This window comes from Eutrigla gurnardus, assembly GCF_963514095.1.
Source record: "Eutrigla gurnardus genome assembly, chromosome: 4".
NCBI lineage: Eukaryota > Metazoa > Chordata > Actinopteri > Perciformes > Triglidae > Eutrigla > Eutrigla gurnardus.
Genome location: NC_139918.1, coordinates 9,291,836 through 9,313,112, shown reverse-complemented (window position 1 = coordinate 9,313,112; position 21,277 = coordinate 9,291,836). Strand labels below are relative to the sequence as shown.

Below are 21,277 nucleotides of genomic sequence, written 5' to 3'. Positions count from 1 at the left end.
CCATCTATCCATCCAACCATCCATCCATCCAACCACCCATCCATCATTCCATCCACCCACCCAACCATCCATCCATCTATCCATCCAACCATCCATCCATCCAACCACCAATCCATCATTCCATCCATCCATGCATCCAACCACCCACCCACCCAACCATCCATCCAACCACCCACCCACCCAACCATCCATCCATCCACCCATCCATCCATCCATCCATCCAACCACCCATCCATCATTCCATCCATCCATCCATCCATCCATCCACCAAACCACCATCCATCCAACCATCCATCCATCCATCCATCCATCCATCCATCCATCCATCCAACCATCCATCCATCCAACCATCCATCCATCTTCCGCTTAAATGGGATCAGTTCATGAGGACAGCAAGCTTTGCAGATGTCCCACTCTGAAAACATTGATATTGATTTGGAGACGATGACATAACTAGCTAGTCTTTTTGTTCAACGCACACATTTGTCAGCCATGCACAATGATTCACCTGGAATCTTGTGAGCAAACATTAGCTTTCTGGCTCATACCTGAAGCGATGGGTTCTATGCTAGGATTGGACTAGAAATATATCCCATTGCCAGGTTGTATCCAAGGATCATCCTATTTACTGGAACAGTAAACAATGTTTCAATTGGATAATGGGAGCAGGATAATGTCTTTCCACTGTGTCAGGCAGTTCTGGCTTCCACGTCCTCCATTAATTCCTGATAATGGAAACCTTGTCAAGCATTATCCCTTATGGATATGAATGTGTTCATACATGATTTTCCTAATTGGGTGAAATGAAGTTGACTAACTAAACCTTCTGTATTTTCTATTTTATTGCTGCCAACAGTGAAGGAGAAGTAAGTTGGTTTTCCAAGTAAACATTAAATACATTCATTTCAATATTGTTTAACTTTCGTAGAAGCAGTCTGTAGAGGTGGAATTAATTAATAAATGAATACATTAACAGGCCTAATTGTGCGACTCATACAGCTGGCCTGTATTCCAGAATGCAGGTTTACCAATCTCTGAACATAAGCCTGAACTCTGAGTTGACCGACCCTGAGATGGGAATCTCTGACTTTTCGGTTCCAGAATAGCTGTTCTGGATCAACTCAGAGAATGCTAACTCTGAGTTATGCCATAAAAAGCCATCATCAAAGGAGCTCTAATACTACGAGTCACCATGGCAACCGAGAGAGAGTTAGAGATATTACTTCTTGCTCATCCTTAGAACGCGGTGCAACACAGCTGATGCAAGGAAGAGACAGTTGGCGTGGGAGACAATTATGTAATGCTTTGGTTAGCAAGGCTGACTACTGTGCAGGTAACAGCGGTACAAATCCTACAAATCCATTCAGTCTTATGCATAACTGGCATAACTCAGAGTTGATTCCTTCTCTGTGGCTTTTGTTTACTTCATCAAGGGACAAGATCAGGATTTATTACTACTATATGTTATTACTTCATCATCAATGGTTGCGTTTGACTTTCTCATTCTCGTCATTTTGATGGGCAAGGTATTGTTGCAAAAAGTGTGATTGTATAGAAGTCTATTAGTTTACTTCTCACTTGATTTATTATCTCAGTTTATTGTATATATAACTGTCTTCTGCAGTGAGCTGGAGGAGGAGATGGAGTTCCAGGAGTTCAAGCGCTCCTACCTGAAGGGGATGATTGATGACGAGGATGAAGATGGAAATGTGTCAGGCGGTGATGACATGGTGCCCAAAGAGAAATAAAGAAGAGAGTTGGCCATGACAGCTGAAACAGAAACAGCTGGGGGTTTGAGTCGCGCCAGAGTTTGTTCTAGAAAAGAAGTTGAGACTTTCAAGGACCATGGCTGTGTTTTTGCATGTTTTAGTACAACGTGGGTGTACTTAACTGCGAATGCTAGAGGCAGAAAGGCTCCAAAACAAAATGACAAGCATCACACATCTTTTATCTTTTTGTTAATTCTAACGAGTTAGCAATCAGCTATTTATGTCCACATCCAATAAAGTCATTGTGTTTCCTGACATGTCAGTCAAATATAGCACTGTTTTTGGTCTCCACCAACTCCTGAGAGAAATATCTGTCTCTTTAGCTGCTAAATGATGCAATGTGTCCACAAGCTAGTCTCTAACTGTGTCCGCTGGAAACATCTTTAGCTTTGTACAGTGGGGTTGGTGAGAGCTGGACAGACTCAACCTTGCAGTCTGGATGTAGCTGCCCAAAACGTTAATTATTTACTTTATTTAATAAATATAAAAAAGTTGGCATTGTACATTTCTGCTAACCATACATTGAAAGTCTTTGCATTCTGTCAGAGTAGGTGACGCAAGTGACAGTGACATTTATTAGATATATATCATCTATCCATCAACTGCACCGGTGAGCCTGGAGAGAACATGCAAATTCCATACAGAAGGAACCCAAACCGAGAATTTAACCAGGGACTAACCACTACACCACTGTGCAGCCTATGTAATAAAGTGAGGATTATTGAGTTTAATCAATGAGTATGTGCTTTATTGATGGGTTGGAGGTGTATTGGACAAACATTGACTTCACACTTGTACTTGTACTTTATTTGGGGTACTTTAATCATTATGGTATCGTTATGTCTCCACGTTACTACTCCAATGCTAGTCGTTACTGGAAAACGCTTCCAAGAGCTAGAAGCTAATACTCAAAGTTGATTTTTGTGAGCTGAACATGCAAAACCAACGCTGTGGTCCTTGAATAGTGACAAATCTTTGTAAAGTTGTTTTGTAAGAGGAATTCTGTGCTTTTTCAGTAAAACGGCTAATTTCTGATTGCATGTTTAGTTCTAAATATCTGTTAATGTTCGACAATCAAAGAACAACTGTGTGAGGTTGAAGAAGGCAAAGAAGTTGGTTCAGTTAAAGTTGAAGTTGAATTATTTTTGTAAATAAAATAGTCTCTGCATTTCCCTGAAAGAAAGAAATAGTTTGCAAATTAGTTTGCTCTAATTGCTAAATCACAATTTCAGACGGCAGAGTTTTCTGCGGGCTCAGCTCTGAAGGAAATGATTGGACTGACTCCTTGGTCACTGTAAAACTGCTGCTGGCTTTAAACATTTAACACTTAAAAGAAGAATATTTTCTGACAGTCAAAGGACATGTGATGCTCTGTGTGACTGTGCAGTTTGTGACAATAAAAGCTGATTTGTTCTTGCATTAGCAGCTTTCGCTTGGTGTGATGCAGTTTTTTAGGTAATTTTTGGAACTGCTGTTTTGATTTTTCTTTGCTATAAAGGGGAAACAGAGGCTAAAACAGTTTCATGCACTGGTCAGTGTAGAAGTTTTGGTCTATTTATCTTCCATAACAAGTCTTTGTTTGGACTCGTAAAAGAAAACATCCAAGGTGGTTATTTTTCTACTTTGTTTATTTGCATCTGTAGATTTTTCCTTCATTCGCCAAAAGTTAACAGTAGATAATGCATAATTGGCATATATAAACACAACATTTCAGGAAAATTGTAATACAAAACATATTTGTCTTAATTTCAGTAATCAACCAAGGAAGTTTCATGGTGATATCTATCACCCTGTAGTGTCTTCAAAACATACATCAGGTTTCATTCATGTCTATATTCTCAACCAAACCAGAGCACAACAAGCTCAACCCCCTCATCAGTGAGTCATCTGGGTCAGCCGGCCCGGTTCTTCACACTGTCTTCCACACAGTTATCTTGGAAATATATGGAATAAAATATTTTGGAAGCTATTTCTAGCTAAAGCAAAACTGAAGCCCTGATCACACCAAGACACTTGACACGCAACAAGCGGAGCCACTTGAAAAATGCCCCTTGCCAAAGCGTGTTGGGCAAATTGTTGATGAGCCTGTGTAGGGGGTGAGGCGGTGGTTGTTGTGTGATAAACCAGACGATCAAATGTGGATTCAAGCAGACGTAGAGTTCTTGCTGTTGCTTGCTGGATGAGGGATAAAAGACCATGTATAGATACTGAATATTTATGTAGTTTATTGCAATTAAAGACACTAATATCATCCTTTGGTCTGCATTTATTGTTTTCCGTTCCTACCAAATCTACTGGCATCAAAACAGGAAGGAACTTGTTAACTTTTATGCACACCTAAAAAACTTTGGGAAAAACGTGAGGCACGGCACATGAAAGGAGACAGGAGTGCCGACAACAACACAGTTAAACATCTTTGTCAGGGTGACACGTCTCTGTGTGATAAGGATTTATTAGCCAACACTACACCAATTGAATATTCTTCCATTCTCCGATCTTCTTTCCATTCAAACAAGAAACAAATTTGATACTCTGAGTATATTGTCAAACTCGATTCTGTCGCTTTTGTCTGCAATAAAGTGACTAACAGTTAGCAACGGCGGGATTATAAAGGCTCTAAAACTAATATGCAGCGAGCAGAACGCAAGGATTTAAAACACATTTACTCTGAGGATGCAAAATGCTTTTAAAACATTTAGCATTAGATCTGAACCCCTACAGGGGACTGAAAAGTTACTTTTATTTATTAAAGTAAGTGCATGATCAAATGCCAAGTTGCCATGTGTAAGCCTACACTAAGCCTGGATTCGTAAGCCTGCAATCATATTTCAGTTAGCGCTGAATCATAAAAGAGAATTTATCTCCACGTTTAAAGGAAGGGTATTTTCTTGCATCACATACCAATACAACAGGCTGATGATAGCGCTAGAAATCAGAGGATGACCAAAAATATTAAAATTCATTCTAAATGGCTGAACCACTTTACAGGGAATTCTGTCCAACAGGTATTGAGATATTTCATGCAAAACCAAAAATGTTAACCTCATGGTGGTGCTAGAGGAAATGTCAGAGGATCACCCAGGTTATCTTGTTTTTGCAGTGGATTGTTTTTTCTGCTGATGACAAATGGAAGATATTGAATATTAAATATCACCTAAATGTTCCTAAAAGGCCATTTCCATTCGTCATCCTCACTGATGGCTGATGGATATGTACTGTAAAACCATTCAATGCCCACAGTGCAGCTGTTGAATGTTTCCAAATATGTAAATATGCTATTAAAATAGAGAGGCAAAGTCAAGTCCAATACAGTAGTCAACAGCAAGAGACTGATTATTTTTAGATCCTGTTGTGCCATGAATTACTTATATGTGGGAATACTTATATGGGAATTTAAAAGATGAATTTGCATGTGAAGAAGGTTGCATTTTGTCCTTTAACTGTTGAATATGTTATTAGAAAGACTAAAAGCCCACAAGTTGCTGGATAAAACATATCAGGTAAGATAATGTTACATTTAGCTAAATTATGTATTTCAAACTAGAAGGGAGGGAAATGGGTAGGGGCAGCTTAAGGAGAATACCCCTCCTTTAAAACATTTAATGAGTGTTTGATTGGGTGTGTGAAGCTGCTTCGTCAACAACGTGATTGACTGACTGGAGCCTACTATGGTGGAGGGGTGGGGGTTGTGGGGGGGAGGATGGCAGAACCCCAGTTGAAGGTGGATGGACCAAATGTCGGTGAAGATGGAGGAATGTGTGATCTTCCCAGGGGCCTTTCACAGGAGTCAGGGTACAACAGAGACCCTGAGAACGTGCTGCTGCTATCTGCCCCGGTGTTCATGCCGTTACTGGAATCGTCCTTCACCTGCAGCCACACCATGTTTCCCATGGTGAGATGGAGGATGACAGTCTGGCTGGTGGTTGACAGGTCAGTGGCTTCTGTTACTTTGACTATAGGGCGGAAGTTCTGAAACAGGCCGACTATAAGAGGCTTTCCGGCGACGGCCAGGTTGAAGGTGAAAAGGTAGGTGCCGTTGACAGGGGCCGTGTACATGCCCATGTGTGGGTTGAAGTTCTCACGCAGGTTTAAAATTACGAGTGGGAAAGGAACAGGCCAGTTTGGAGCAGGAAATGACTGGTTGATAGATGCAGAGAATGCTGATTGAATGGCTGGGGAGCAGGGCCCGGGAATCCCCATGAGACCCATGATGCCCTCTTGGCCTTTTAGCCCAATGGGGCCCTGTACCCCCTGGGCACCAGTGTCACCTTTGTCCCCTTTATGTCCCTTTTCTCCTGGTACCCCATCAGAGCCGTCTGCCCCATCTGTGCACTCGCACACCCCCTGATCCCCTTGATCACCTTTCTTGCCATTCATTCCAGGCTCACCAGTTACACCCATGTCACCCTTAGCACCCATAATACCCTTGGGTCCCATCACTCCTTGGACCCCAGGCAGGCCCCGGGTTCCAGCTGGTCCAGCAACACCTTGTTCACCTGGGGGACCCTGGAGACTCTCACAGGAGGCAGGGCATGTACCGGTTTCTCCCTGGGGACCCTGTGATCCTGGGGGGCCATCCTTTCCTTGGTCTCCTTTTTGTCCTGGAGACGTACATCAGGAATATTTATATTACAGTTAGGCATACACAATATGTTTACATTCAAGTGACAAAGCTCTCTTGTGGTTGCAGGAATTATGCTGGCAGCCAAGACTTTTAAGACTTTAAACAAGTAGTTATTGATATAGCCATGACGATGAATGTCCCCTGACGTTAATGAAGCATAGTCCTTTCGAAATGTAATATAAGTGCCTAAACCCAACCAAAATCTTAACCATTGCAATGTCATGACATAAAACTGTTTTATTTTTGAATTGGTGACGAATTACGTTGTCCTGGTGATAGTGGTGTCTATGTGACATTAATAACACTTCAGACCTTTCAAGCCCATCCTGCCCTTCATCCCGGTGAAACCGACAGTGCCGGGATCCCCTTTCTCACCCATGTCTCCCTTCTGACCTGTAACCACAGACAAAGACAATTACAAACATTATATCAAAATAAATTAAATGTAGTAACACAATAAATCAATATTTGTTTAGAGTGATAAGAAACAATCCCTTGTGTTTATGCTAAGCTAGGCAAAGAAACAAAAAACAAAACAACCTGGACCCATGAAAGTAATATCCACCCGTAACCTCCATTCTTATAAACTTGTTACGAGGTGTGGTAAGGTATCAGCGGGATTGCACACAATACCCCACTGAACTGCACTGTCTACAGTGATGGCCAAGTTAGCTTGTAGGTGTACAGGCCCAAACTGCCACAACATCACAGAGGTTGTGTTGGATTTGTTTTCGTTACAAGTGATGGAGACATTTTGATGCATAACTCACCCTTAATTCCCTGAGGGCCCGTGAATCCTGGACGGCCAATGAACCCCATCATTCCTCGTCTCCCAGGACTTCCAGGTGCACCTGATCAGAAATTACAGTTGTGGTTACTAGCTTTGTCCCAATTCAGCAGCTGCATCATTTGGAGGCTGCATTGGGAGACTGAATGCATCACAGTAGTTGCGACAAGTCTGTTTCAATGCAAAGACTCCTTAAAATGCAGCCTAGAAATGTAGCCTTCTTTACATGGACGTGTTTGTGTGTGTCTGTGTGTGCGTGTGTGTGCGTGTGTGTGTGTGTGTGTGTGTGTGTGTGCGTGTGTGTGTGTCGCATCGTTCCAACCATAAACCCAGTCAATGACTCTATGGACACAATAGTCCAGAACTTTTCAGATGATTTCAAGGATTTTGGTGTTTTGCCCTTCACATATAACAACAGTTGAAAGAAGGGGCCCAACCAGTTGTGCATGCAGCATGCAGAGTTCCTGCTCCACTGAAAGACTAAAGAACTTGAAAGAAAGATCATGCTAGGGGTGATTAAAAAGGTTGAGGAGACTACAGACTGGGTCAACTCAATGGTCATCACAAAGAAAAAGAATGGAGAGTTGAGAATATGTATGGACCCTAAAGACCTAAATGAGAGCATTAAGCGTGAACATTATCAAACACGTGAAGAGATCATCAGTGAAATGTCAGCTGCCAGCTACTTCACGAAGCTTGACGTCTCACAAGGCTTCTGGCAGCTGGAACTGGATGAAAGCAGCACAAGTACCTTTAATACTCCCTTCGGCAGACACTGCCGAAGGGAGTGAGTTTGAGTCTACATTGATGACATCATCATATGGGGGTTCACAGCCCAAGAGCACAATGAAAGGCATAACAGGATTATAGAGCTCATACAAAAGTATGGAATAAAACTCAACAAATGTAAATGTGAGTTTGGCGTTCAAGAGATCCGCTTCCTTGGAGACAAGCTGTCTGCATGCGTTGTCCAACCAGATCAAGACAAAATACATGCAATACAGAACAGGCCAAGGCCCACAGACAAAACAGGTGTGCTACACATCATGGTGATGGTCAATTTCATAGGTATATTCATTCCCAATCTGACAGCAAAGACATCATGCATACGGGAGCTTCAGCACAGGGACTGTGAGTGTAAATGGACAGTGAAACATGAGCAGGAGTGGCAAGAACTCAAGAACACACTTACCACAGCACCAGCATTGTCATTTTATGACCACGCGAAGAGGATAAAACTGTCTACAGATGCCTCCAAAGATGGTATTGTTGCTGTTCTGCTCCAGGCTGAGGGTGAGCACTGGAAACCGGTAGCCTATGCATCTCAGGCTATGACAACATCTAAATGCCGATATGCTCGGATCGAAAAAGAGTGTTTGGGACTGGCGTATGGTTTGGAGTGGTTTCATCGCTATGTGTACGGCCTGCCGTCTTTCACAGTGAAGAATGATCATCGACCACTGGTCGCCATCATCAAAAAGAATCTGAATGAAATGTCTCCACGGATTCAGTGGTTAATGATGAAGATGCAAAGGTAGGATTTTGAACTGATATATACTCCAGGTAAACACCTAGTCCTTGCTGATGCCCTATCCAGAGCAACTACAGGCAGTAGTGTGAGTGCAACCGACGAGGACATACAGTGTCATGTGAACATGGTGTCGGCAACACTGCCTGTGTCTGAAAGTCGAGACAAATTGCTAAGGCTACAGCAAAGGATGCAGAGCTACAGCATGTCATGAGGAACATGGATGATGGATGGCCAGCTGGTTCATGTCCACAATTTTACCATGTCAGAGGTGAGCTTAGTACTGTGGATGGTCTGCTGTTAAAAAAGGGCAGGAATGTCGGTTTTCTGGCCTGGACTTAAAGTCGCAGTCGGTAACATTTGTTTGATCATATTCACTGAAACGGACACTATGCTCCGATAGAACAACATAAATCATCCGGTTTTAGAAAAAAAACGCGCCTCTACGTGCACGTAGAGCTTGTTGTTTGTTTTGCAAAATTCCACTACGCCCATATCATCCTGTCCACTCCGCGCACTTCACAGTTCGTGCACACGCCACAGATCCCACCTCCCCCCTCACACATGTTACAATATCACAGGCACACACCTCAAGCTAGTGAATGCTACATGACGTTAGCAGTTGCTATCTATGAGTTAGTTAGTTAGCCAGCCTACCTCTGTGTAGCGTGTACTCCATGCCGTTTATCGATGAGAGAAGACACGGACGCGTTCACAGGAATCTGGTGCACGCGCACTGACAAGCACTCGATGGGAGGGAGCGGAGGAGCTCGGTGGTAGAGGGGGAGGGGCGTGAGTGTTTGACTGAGTCGAAATTTGACTGAGTCAACTCCATCTGCCAGACTTGACGACTGCAGCTTTAACAAAGACATTGAAACACTTATAAGTAAATGTGAAACATGCCAGAAACACAGAAACAAGCAGAGCAAAGAGCCTATGGTGGTAGCTCAGGTGCCAACAGCACCATGGCATAAAGTAGGAATGGACTTGTTTCATCTCAGGGGTAAAGACTATTTAGTGGTAATGGATTACTACTCAAACTTCCCTGAGATGGCGCTGCTGGCAAACTTGTCATCAACCTGTGTCATAACACATGCAAAATGTATCTTCGCCAGGCATGGCATCCCACGCACTGTGGTGAGCGATAATGGCCCCTGCTTCAACAGCAAATAATGGCAGAAGTTTGCAGTGCAATATGATTTCAAGCATGTGACGTCAAGCCCACACTATTCACAGTCAAATGGGCAAGCTGAAAAGGAAGTTCACATTCTCAAGCAACTCCTAAAGAAAGCTGCAGACAGAGACTTGGATCCATATCTGGCTCTATTGAGCTACAGAGCATCACCTCTTCATCACCAGCTGAACTGCTGATGAAGAGGAAGCTCCAAACAACCTTGCCGAGTCATCCAAACGACAACCTAAATCAAAAGATTCCCTCAAATATTGAACATAAGCTACGACAGCAGAAAATTATGCAAAAGTTATTCTATGACAAAACAACCAAGCATATTCCTCCACTGACTACCAACAACACAGTCAGGATTGAGGATGCTGATGGATGGAGTACAAAAGCGACTGTCCTGCAAGAAGTTGCTCCACGAACATACACTGTGAGAACTGATGATGGACAAATCCTCAGATGCAATCGTCGCAGTCTGTTAAAAACTCCTCAAGGGACTGTTGGTGAGCTCAGTTTAACCTGTGGTGAACCTGAGTTAGATGGTCCACAAGAGAAAGCAGAAAGCCTAATAGACTGAACGGCAAATTTTGTTTGGAGAAAGGAAGGAAGCTGCTTTGTAACTTGTTGGTAAGACAGAAACTAATTGTAGATTTGGGTTTAGGCATTCTATGAGTAAAGCTAGTTGTAACATTCAGTCTTGTCTAGATAGCTTGTTGTTTTAATACTTGTGAAGCTGATCTTACTGAGTGGGCAATTACCTAGTTTCAGCCAGCTCAGCTGTTGTCAATAGACTTGATTGGAGGGAGGGGCTCAGCTTGCATATAAAGGGCAGCCAGTGAAACTTCTGTTCAACTACATTTTGTTTGGAGAAAGGAAGGAAGCTGCTTTTTTTTTAAACATATGCTCTGCAGCATATGTTACCATGGTACCCTGGTAAGAAGTGAACCAGCGTTGTAGGACGGAAAACCCAGGGTTAACTCTAAAGTTACCTCGCTAAGCCCAAATCCTGCTTCGTAGTAAAGGCCTCTGGGGGGATAAAGGTTGTAAACAAAACAAAGTCCAAACAATTTAAGACTACTTATCAAACCTAAGCACTCCCGTTCATGTGAATGTTTAGCTCCCAAGCAGACGTAGATGACACCCAGCTGTTCCTCTCTTTTCCCCCAACCTCCGACATCCACGTTGCAACTCGCATTTCGGAATGTCTGTCAGACATCTCTATCTGGACAACTGCGCTCAGCTCAAGCATAACCTGCATAAAACCAAACTCCTCTTCATCCCAGGGAAAGACTGCCCTCGCATGGACCTGTCGGTCACTGTCGAGGGCATCACAGTAACCATGTAATCATTGTAATGCTCGGACTTTCCTCACAAAGGATGCAATGCAACTCCTGGTCCAAGCACTGGTCATCTCCTGCATTGACTACTGCAACTCTCTCCTGGCTGGACTCCTGGCCTCTTTCTTTCCGAAAAAGACTCAAGACTCACCTGTTCAGACTTCACCTCGACTCTGCATAAAAAGTCACTTCTATGTTCTTACCTATAGCACTTTGATCATAGCACTGTTGTTCTTAAGGTATACTTGCTGAACAGTTACTACTTCAAGGACCTAACACTTGTTTCTACACTGCTTAAAAAAAATAAAGATAAAACAACATAATGTAACTGTAAGTCAATCAGATTTCTGAGATATCAGCCTGTTCAATTAGGAAGCAGCACTGATTGGGAATCAATTTCACCTGCTGTGCAAATGGAAGAGACCACAGGTGGAAATTAGTGGCAATTAGCAAGACATCCCTAAAAAGGAATGATTCTGCAGGTGGTGTTATCGGCCTTTCTGGCATATTATTTTATTTTTTGAATTTTGGCAGTGTTTGCACCACTAGAGGTAGCATGAGGCGGTTTCTCCAACCCACAGAAGTTGCCCAGTTAGTTCAACTCATCCAGGATGGCACATCAATGTGCACTGTGGCAAGAAGGTTAGCTGTGTCCCCCAGCACAGTGTCAAGAGCATGGAGGAGATTCCAGGAGACAGGCCAGTACACCAGGAGACGTGGAGGGGGCCGAAGAAGGACAACAACCCAACAGCAGGACCGATATCTGCTCCTTTGTGCAAGGAGGAACAGGAGGAGCACAGCCAGAGCCCTACAAAATTTTCAGTATGATTCTCCGTGACCTCCATAAGATGAGATCTATGATTTGATTTCATTAATCGTCCTTATGTTGTTTTGTCAATGCATTGCACTTTGTAATGAATAAAGATTTCCAACTGGGATATGTTATTTATTGAGAACTAGCATGTAATGTTTAGATGTTCCCTTTATTTTTTTGAGCAGTTTATTTTTTTAGCTCCTACTTTATCGGCAATGATATGTTGTGGTTTCTTTCTTTTGACAAATGTACTTATTGTAAGTCGCTTTTTAATGTAATGTTATCAAACCTAAGCAGTCCTGTTCATGTGAATGTTTAGCTCCCAAGAAATTTGCTATGAGTGTGTAAAAGAGAGCAGCTGCCAACACACCACGTCCGCCCGCCATGACCCGGATTACAGGATTTTATTAACATTATCATGGATAAGATTATCCATAGGGAACAATGGATTCCTCAACTGACGTCATCTCCCAGTAACCATGTATATACACTCACCGGCCACTTTATTAAGTACACCTTGCTAGTACCAGGTTGGACCCCCTTTTGCCTTCAGAACTGCCTTAATCCTTCGTGGCATAGATTCAACAAGGTACTGGAAACATTCCTCAGAGAGTTTGGTCCATATTGACATGATAGCATCACCTCCGTTCCACCACATCCCAAAGGTGCTCTATTGGATTGAGATCTGGTGACTGTGGAGGCCATTTGAGTACAGTGAACTCATTGTCATGTTCAAGAAACCAGTCTGAGATGATTCGCGCTTTATGACATGGCGCGTTATCCTGCTGGAAGTAGCCATCAGGAGATGGGTACACTGTGGTCATAAAGGGATGGACATAGTCAGCAACAATACTCAGGTAGGCTGTGGCGTTGACACGATGCTCAATTGGTACTAATGGGCCAAAAGTGTGCCAAGAAAATATCCCCCACACCATTACACCACCACCAGCCTGAACCATTGATACAAGGCAGGATGGATCCATGCTTTCATGTTGTTGACGCCAAATTCTGACCCTACCATCCGAATATCGCAGCAGAAATCGAGACTCATCAGACCAGGGAACGTTTTCCAATCTTCTATTGTCCAATTTTGGGGAGCATGTCCGTATTGTAGCCTCAGTTTCCTGTTCTTAGCTGACAGGAGTGGCACCCGGTGTGGTCTTCTGCTGCTGTAGCCCATCCGCCCCAAAGTTCGACGTGTTGTGCATTCAGAGATGCTCTTCTGCATACCTCGGTTGTAATGAGTGGTTATTTGAGTTACTGTTGCCTTTCTATCAGCTCGAACCAGTCTGGCCATTCTCCTCTGACCTCTGGCATCAACCAGGCATGTGCGCCCACAGAACTGCCGCTCACTGGATATTTTCTCTTTTTCGGACCATTCTCTGTAAACCCTAGAGATGGTTGTGCGTGAAAATCCCAGTAGATCAGCAGTTTCTGAAATACTCAGACCAGCCTGTCTGGCACCAACAACCATGCCACGTTCAAAGTCACTTAAATCACCTTCTTCCCCATTCTGATGCTTGTTTGAACTGCAGCAGATCGTCTTGACCATGTCATGCCTAAATGCATTGAGTTGCTGCCATTGCTGCTGATTTTTTCCGAGTTGTGAAATCGCTCCGCAGCTGAGATGGAACAGCTGTAGTTGTGTCAAACAAGAGATCCTGGCATTGATTACGAGCTAACTGTTCATCAAAGGCACTGGTTAGCCTTAAGTAGCACTGGAAGCGGCAGTTTCTGTGGGCAACTCCAGATGATGTTATGACCAGAGACATGATGCTGTTTGGTGTTACATTTGTAGGCCTTCGGGTGATAAGTAGGGATGGGGTTATGTCTTCCACGGTTGATGATCGAAAGAAATGTCTGAAAGAAATGTCATCTATGGAGGTAAGGTCCTCCTCTTCCTCTCTGGACCATCTAGCGAGTGATGCAAACAAAAATAAAAGATCCTGCGGTCAAACTCACATGAATAACATGCTTTGCATTTGGCCGCACTATAAAACAATGGAAAGCCATGGCTGCTAAACAAAATTAGTTATTTACAAACAAGATTGAATCTTTCTACAACATGATATTTCTTCCTTAAAGCCCAGTTTTTGTTGATGTATTATTGTGTATTCAATTGCAGAAGAGGGTTACTTATTTACACCATAGCGATCACAAAAGACAGTAAGATATCTGGATGTAACAGGACTCTAATGGTGAGTTCACAACAAACGCAAAGCGGACTCTTTGTGCAACTTGATAGCATACAAAGTCAATGCAAAGACAATGAGACACCTATGGAAATATCGAAGAAGGTAAGCCCCTCCTCCTGTCTGCAGGAGAGTGACGGGGATAAACACAAATTAACCTGTGGTCAAATTTGCATGAAAGATTCACTTTGCAGTTGTGCGAACACACTAGCAGCTCCATGTCACCCTTCAAATGCAGCCTGTTTTCCACCAAACAGGTGATCCACTACAGTATATGGACTGCATCGCTAAATCCAAAACCCTTTTTTACTCCAGCTTAATTACTGCAAACCAAGGAAACTTCAAATCACTGTTCACCCTACTCATAATATCACCAAACAACATGACTTTTCCCCCCTCATTTATACACAACCTCCTTCTGCAACTCCATTATATCACTACAAAAATCTACAATATTCACCAGCACCTTGACTCCAACCCTCATTCTAGCATAACATCTCACTTTCATCCGCCCCCTCACACATTCTCCTCCTTCTGGCTCCCCACTTCCTCAGAAGTCATGGAACTCATCATGAAGTTCAAGCTATCCACCTGTCAACTAGACCCCTTCCCCACACAACTTGTTAAAGCCTCCCTCCCCTCCTTGGTCCCCCTCATCTCTTCCATCATCCACTCCTCTCTCACCATGAGAACTGTCCCTATATCCTAAATCCATTTTATCCAAAACCAACAGCTTTTCTCTCACTATCGATAATTCCTCTGTTTCACCATCCCCCCAGGTTAAAGGGATAGTTTGGAATTTTGGACATAAGACCTATTTTCCAACTCAGCCGGTGTGTTTGAGACGTCTGGAGACGTTTTCAAGAAATTTCATTCAGTTCTTCTAGTTTGCTTGTGCTATGGCTAGCGCAAGTCAATGGTTCTAGTTAGCATGGCATTAAAAACAGTCTTGCCCACTCCACAGTGCACCCAAGGCAAATCAATTAAAACACTAGACTGTCGATGTACATATCTGTGTTAATAGAATAATATTTGAAACAAAACTAACCTTGCATCGTATGAATCATTCATTTTTTGAGGGACTAGTTTCTCAGCAGCAGCGGAATTTTACTTTGCTCCGGCGGACTCAAAACTCAAAAAAGACGCGCTGCTCGGAATCCAGCCGGTAAATACACACCTGAACACCGCTGATGTGTCTGAAAAGGCTGTCTGAAAAGCCCTCGGAGCTCACTCAAACACCGGGCAGCACACGGCCCTGCGAACCCACAATTATGCACCGCGAACCCGAACCTCTGCTCCATCTGGAGAACCGAAAACCCTCAGACGCGTTGCGGGGGATTCCCTCCTGGCACCACCAGTCTCCGTTTGTTCGGTCCCAGTTCTCAGCTCCAGCGGGGGCTATCTCGGTCTCCACAGACGCTCGTTCACGTTCTGCCCCGTTTGAGCATCCCTCTCGCGCAATTCTTCCTCTGTATATTCAGGCTCGTACAGGTACGGTTGGGTTTGGGTGGAAAAATAACTCATCAGAGTTTCAGTATATTCTCCAAAAGTGTCCATTTCTGTGAGATTGAAGAAACTAGCACTGCAGGCTACTCTGCATCTGTAGCAATGACAGCAGGTAAACAAACTATTATAGAACCGGTAACTTATAAGTGCTAGGTGATATCACTCCGCCGCTGCCATAGCCTACTAGGAAGTATGACACGCTGCTGCTGCTGCTGAGACATAAATCCTTAAAAATGCAAGGTTGGTTTTATTTCAAACATTCTATCAACACAGATATGTACATCGATAGTCTGCCGTTACAATTTATTTGCCTCGGGTGCACTGTGGAGTCGGTATGAGTGTTTTTAATGCCATGCTAACTAGAACCATTGACTTGCGCTAGCCATAGCACAAGCGAGCTCGGCAACTAGAAGAACTGAATGAAAACGTCTCCAGACGTCTCGAACACACCGGCTCACTTGGAAAATAGGTATTATGTCCAAAATTCCGAACTATCCCTTTAAGAGTCTGGGTATCATCCTTGACAGCACACTATCTTTCCAGCCCCATATCACTAACATTACCCGGACTGCATACTACCACTTATGAAACATTAATCGTCTCTGCCCTTCTCTCCCTTCCATATGGCCGCCATCCTTGTCCACAGTCTTGTCACTTCCCGCCTGGATTACTGTACATCTCTCCTTTTCAGCCTCCCTCACAAATCCCTCAATAAACTTCAACTTGTCCAGAATTCAGCCGCCCGAATAATCACCAAACCCCTCCATGAACAACATCACTCCTGCCCTTCAATAGCTCCACTGGCTCCCAGTTCATTTGCGCATCCAATATAAAATCCTTCTGTTAACATTCAAGGCCATCCACAACCTCACTCAGTCCTATCTGTCCAACCTCCAAATTTCCTCTCCTCGCTCTCTCAGATCCTCTTCCTCTATACACCTGTCTATCCCCTCTGCCTGTCTCACCACAATGGGGAGCAGGGCATTCAGCCGCTCTGCTCCTCGTCTCTGAAACTCCTTACCACCCCAACTCAGGAACATTGATTCACTCACACATTTCAAACCACAACTCAAAACATATCTGTTTTAAAAGGACTATTCCATCTGACGTCAATTGCTTTATTATTAATTATTATTATTATTTTCATTACTAGACTGGCGTCCTGTCCAGGGTGTACCCTGCCTTCGCCCAATGATAGCTGGGATCGGCTCCAGCCCCCCGTGACCCTAAATACAGAATAAGCGGTAGACAATGGATTGATGGATGGATTATTTTCATTACTTTATTGTTTCAACACTTTGTCACTTTATACTGTTTGTTCTTCGATTGTTTCTTTTAAAAGTGTATTTTATGTATGTATGGTGTCCTTGTTGTGTAAAATGTATTATTAATAGTATTATTAATATTATTATTATTATTATTATTATTATTTTCAACATACCTGGAAGTCCCCGGTCTCCAATGTCACCTTTGGGCCCCATGATGCCCTTACAGTGCGAGCAGATGCAGGATAAAGGAATCTGCTCGATAGGCGGCGGTATCGGCGCATTCATCAGCATCTCACAATAGTCGGTAGGAATGGGTTGCATATTCGGGTCGATGGATCTGTACATCACGGGCGTATTATTGCGTGCGTGGGGAGGTTTATTTAACTCAGCCATATTAAACTTCTCCGGCATTGGGAAGTGGCCATCCCCACTGAACTCCTCGCTATTTTGCAGTTGTGTGACCCCACTAGCAGCTCCTCTCCTTGGGAAGTGGCTTTCCCCACTGACCTCCTCGCTACTTTGCCGTTGTTTGACCCCACCAGCAGCTCCTCTCCTTGGGAAGTGGCCTTCCCCACTGACCTCCTCGCTACTTTGCAGTTGTGTGACCCCACCAGCAGCTCCTTTCATTGGGAAGTGGCCTTCCCCACTGACCTCCTCGCTACTGATTCCTGGTTCAAACATTGCAGAGCAGAGGGAGGAGAGGATGAGGAGTCCCAGCAGCCTCAAAGACACCTGGCGGAATAGGAGGATGATGGGAGTCGAGAGAAAAAAATGTAAGATAATAACACTGCATCTTTACACGTCGGTTGTGTTCATTCTGTATGACTTAAATGATTAAAAACTAATTTAAGAGTTTGATCTGAAACATGTAAAATTATCTTATCTGACTATGTGCACAAGCACACACACACACACACACACACACACGCACAAACTACTTTGCTTAGTTATTTGTTATAAGCATGTTCTTTCTATTATCTTGTTTTTAACAAATGAACCTGCGGTACCTTAACTTGAGGACTACTGTTGAAGTAAAGTGGATTTACCATGTCAAGTGTCTCATATGCACATGAAAGCAAGACACAATTTAACACACTTTCATTTACATTTATCATCATTTCTGCCAGGCCACAAATCTTGTTACAATCCAAGTATTGACCTTATCTTGCCCAGACAAGCCAGTCTCATGCTGACTGATTGGTTTATTGATTAATTGATTGATTGAAATAGTCACAAAATGCATTAGAATGCATAATTAGAATAATGTACAGGGACACATTATTTTTCGTGGTGGTCACCCAAATGCATGTACGTGACGTCCAGAGCTACTGATTCAGTATATAAATATTGAGAAAGTGAACCTAACGTTTTGTTGCATAAAGCTCCCATTTGTTTTGTTGCCAAACCTAATGTTAGTTTTCCATCTTAACTTAATGTTTATTTGGTTTCCTAAACCTAACGATTGTTTTGTTGCCTAATACTACCATTTGCTTTTTGGCCTAACTAGTGTTTGATTTGTTGCCTACACCTAACTTTGGTTTTTCTGCCTAAACCAAAGATTTGTTTTGTTGCCTAAATCTAATATTTGTTTTTTGCCTACACCTAACTTTCATTAACTGCCTCAACCTAATGATTTTATTTTTGTCTAAACCTAGCGTTAGTTTTCTGCCTAAACCTAACGCTTGATTAGTTGCCTAAACCTAACGCTTGATCAGTTGCCTAAACCTAATATTTGATTTGTTGCCTAAACCTAACTTTCGTTTTGTTGTCTGAGCCTAACGTTTGTTTTGTTGCTAACCTAACTTTCGTTTTGTTGCCTAAACCTTGCATTTGTTTTGTTGCCTAAACCTCACTTTCATATTTCAATTTTTTTTGCTTTGTTGCCTAAAAATAATGTCTTTTGTGTTGCTTAAACCAACATTTATTTTGTTGCCTAAACCATGTGTTGTTTGTTTTGCCTAAACCTAATATTTGTTTTGTTGCATAAACCTAACTTTGGTATTGTTGCCTTATGTCTTCACATGCTATTTGAAAGATCCTACTTCCCACATGTGGATCATGAGAATGTGATGTTGAAAAGATGGTGGACATAAGGTTTGCTTTTCCCTGCGTATCGGGGAATTGGGACTCGTTTTAATGCTTATGTAACAACTTTGCACAATGCTAGCAGACTTAAGTCCATTTGTTATGGATAGAAAGATAAATAGCATTGGTAAATATGAAGAGGAGTGTTTTATGAAGATATGAAGATAAATTATGAACACAAGCAACAGCTAATACTTATGGCACTGTTAAAAATAAAGAATTAGATACCATCCATTACTGAATTTGTCCTTTTTCTCCGCCATGTTGAAAGGTTCTGGTCACCCCAACTCGGGAACTAAGGTATCAAAATTGTTTTTGAGTTTCCCACTCAAATTTATGACGAGGGATGTTTATGTGCAAATTCCGAGCAACTCGTATTCACCATTATTCCGATACGATGTGAAGGCAGCATAAATTAGTTAGTTATGTTGACTAAACATGTTTTTTCCTCAACCGAACGTTCCTTTTTTTGCCTACACCTAACTTTAATTTTGAAGTGTAATGTTGACTGACAGAAAAAAAAACACGGTCCACGCACAAATGATGCTTCCAACTATGTTAGTTTGAACGTTGTGCTGAAAGGCAAGAAAAAAAAGTGGAAAATTTGTGTCCATGTACAAGAATCAGTAGATTTCGAATTTGTGACTATTTCACAAACTGCCATGTTGGTCAGGAAGGAGATGGTGATTCACCTGAAGCTGTCTCTGCCAAAAACACCAGAAGACGAAAGTTCACACTTTAGCAGTTTAGTTACAACAATAATAATCTAGACAGAAAACTAATGAATGTCCAACACAAATGTGTGGAAGATTCACATTTATGAACTACGATCAAAACAAACATTTATTGCAGCTCTCACCCACACAGATTAGTTAGGCGTTGACTAGATTACCGATGCATTTTAGAGATACATTACACCTTTTCAACTACTGCTAGTATGCTGTTAAATGTCCATCCTTGTTTGATTTAGTCAAACCTGGATTTAAACTAAACCATACTTGATTATTTCCAAGCCAGACTTGAAAAATTTTAAATAAATGTGTTTTGTGAAAAAACTCACCGCTCCGTCCGAGTGGCACAGCATCATCAGAAGGATTTGTGAGAAGATGATCAGGATTGAAGAGATCCATTTATAAACCTTGCCCAAGACAAAACTTCTTTCAAGACGTGTCTCACCTGCCGGGCCTGCAGACAAAGACTTAGGATGAGGAGAGGAGGTGGGAGGGAGGGGAGGTGCGTCCTTATTGTCATGCAATGTGACCTTGTTCACCATGAAACGGCACAAAATATCACAGAGCAGAAAGAAGAGACACCTCTCTGTTTATCTCTCCATCGCCCTCCTTTTTCTCTTTCAGATTCCCCTTTTAATCTTTCCTTTCACAGCTCTTCTTAGTTTGTCCTCCCACTGTAATCTGTTACATTCTGTCAGGGGCATGTTTTTGTTTCCCTGCGTTTTGTTCTTGTCGAGGAGGAAAAATGATTAAACCATCAAAGAGTGACAAAGAGACAAAAAAAAAGAAAGAAAAAAACATGAACCAAAACTACTCTGTAAAGGATTAAACCCACTGGTTTCTATTGAAGATGTAAACTTTAAAGAAAACAAATATGGAGTTTAATCATTTTCTCCTAAAACTCGTTGTCATCGAATAAGCAGGAGGAAATACATAATTTCTTTGGCACTATTTTCAGCGGTGGATTAAGCCACATTTGGTGCTGTTGCGAATTTTGTATGTGCGATTGAGTGAAAGTTTTTTCATGGTGATGAAGCAATAATAGTGACTACAGTTACATACACTCTCATATTCCACAAATATTCAGAATATGACAATAGTCCTAGTTTGAAATTTCTCATGTAAACATCATATTCCATTTGGATATTTTGTAATCATGCCTTATTCTGAATGGAGAATTTTCAGATTAAGACATGTGTGATATTTTAGGATAATTCTAACTTGGAATTGAAGTTGAAACCGTCAGATATAACAGCCCACTTATTAAAAAATGGTCAGGTTTATATCGGGACAGAGCTTGCATGGGCTCGAGTAGGGTCGGGCTGGATTTTTTGGGCCTGATCCAAGCTCTAACTCATCTCTTATGCCCAGCAGTTCCAGCTCCTAGTTTTGGTCTTCCTCCAAAGCATATATCCGCTTCCTCGTCTCTCGTCACCTGCGGCTGCGTTAAACAGCT

At 42.4% G+C, this 21,277-nt stretch overlaps 2 protein-coding genes across 3 annotated transcripts in view; both read right to left on the bottom strand.

Moving 5' to 3' along the window:
* Positions 1-21,277, bottom strand: part of LOC311012962 (uncharacterized protein) — a 324,166-nt gene that overhangs the window by 105,947 nt on the left and 196,942 nt on the right. The window lies entirely within an intron of this gene.
* Positions 5,374-20,538, bottom strand: LOC311012973 (uncharacterized protein). 2 transcript variants are annotated; one of them, XM_084008823.1, is made up of 6 exons: positions 20,404-20,538; positions 20,151-20,266; positions 17,179-17,737; positions 7,164-7,244; positions 6,706-6,786; positions 5,374-6,370 (listed from the first exon to the last, which is right to left on the bottom strand). In XM_084008823.1, exons 2-6 carry the CDS (start codon positions 20,175-20,177, stop codon positions 5,436-5,438), a joined length of 1,683 nt encoding a protein of 560 aa, XP_083864949.1. In that variant the 5' UTR covers positions 20,178-20,266; positions 20,404-20,538; the 3' UTR covers positions 5,374-5,435. The 2 variants fall into 2 exon arrangements, with proteins under 2 accessions (XP_083864949.1, XP_083864950.1); XM_084008824.1 differs by lacking the exons at positions 17,179-17,737; positions 20,151-20,266; positions 20,404-20,538 and adding an exon at positions 9,366-9,490.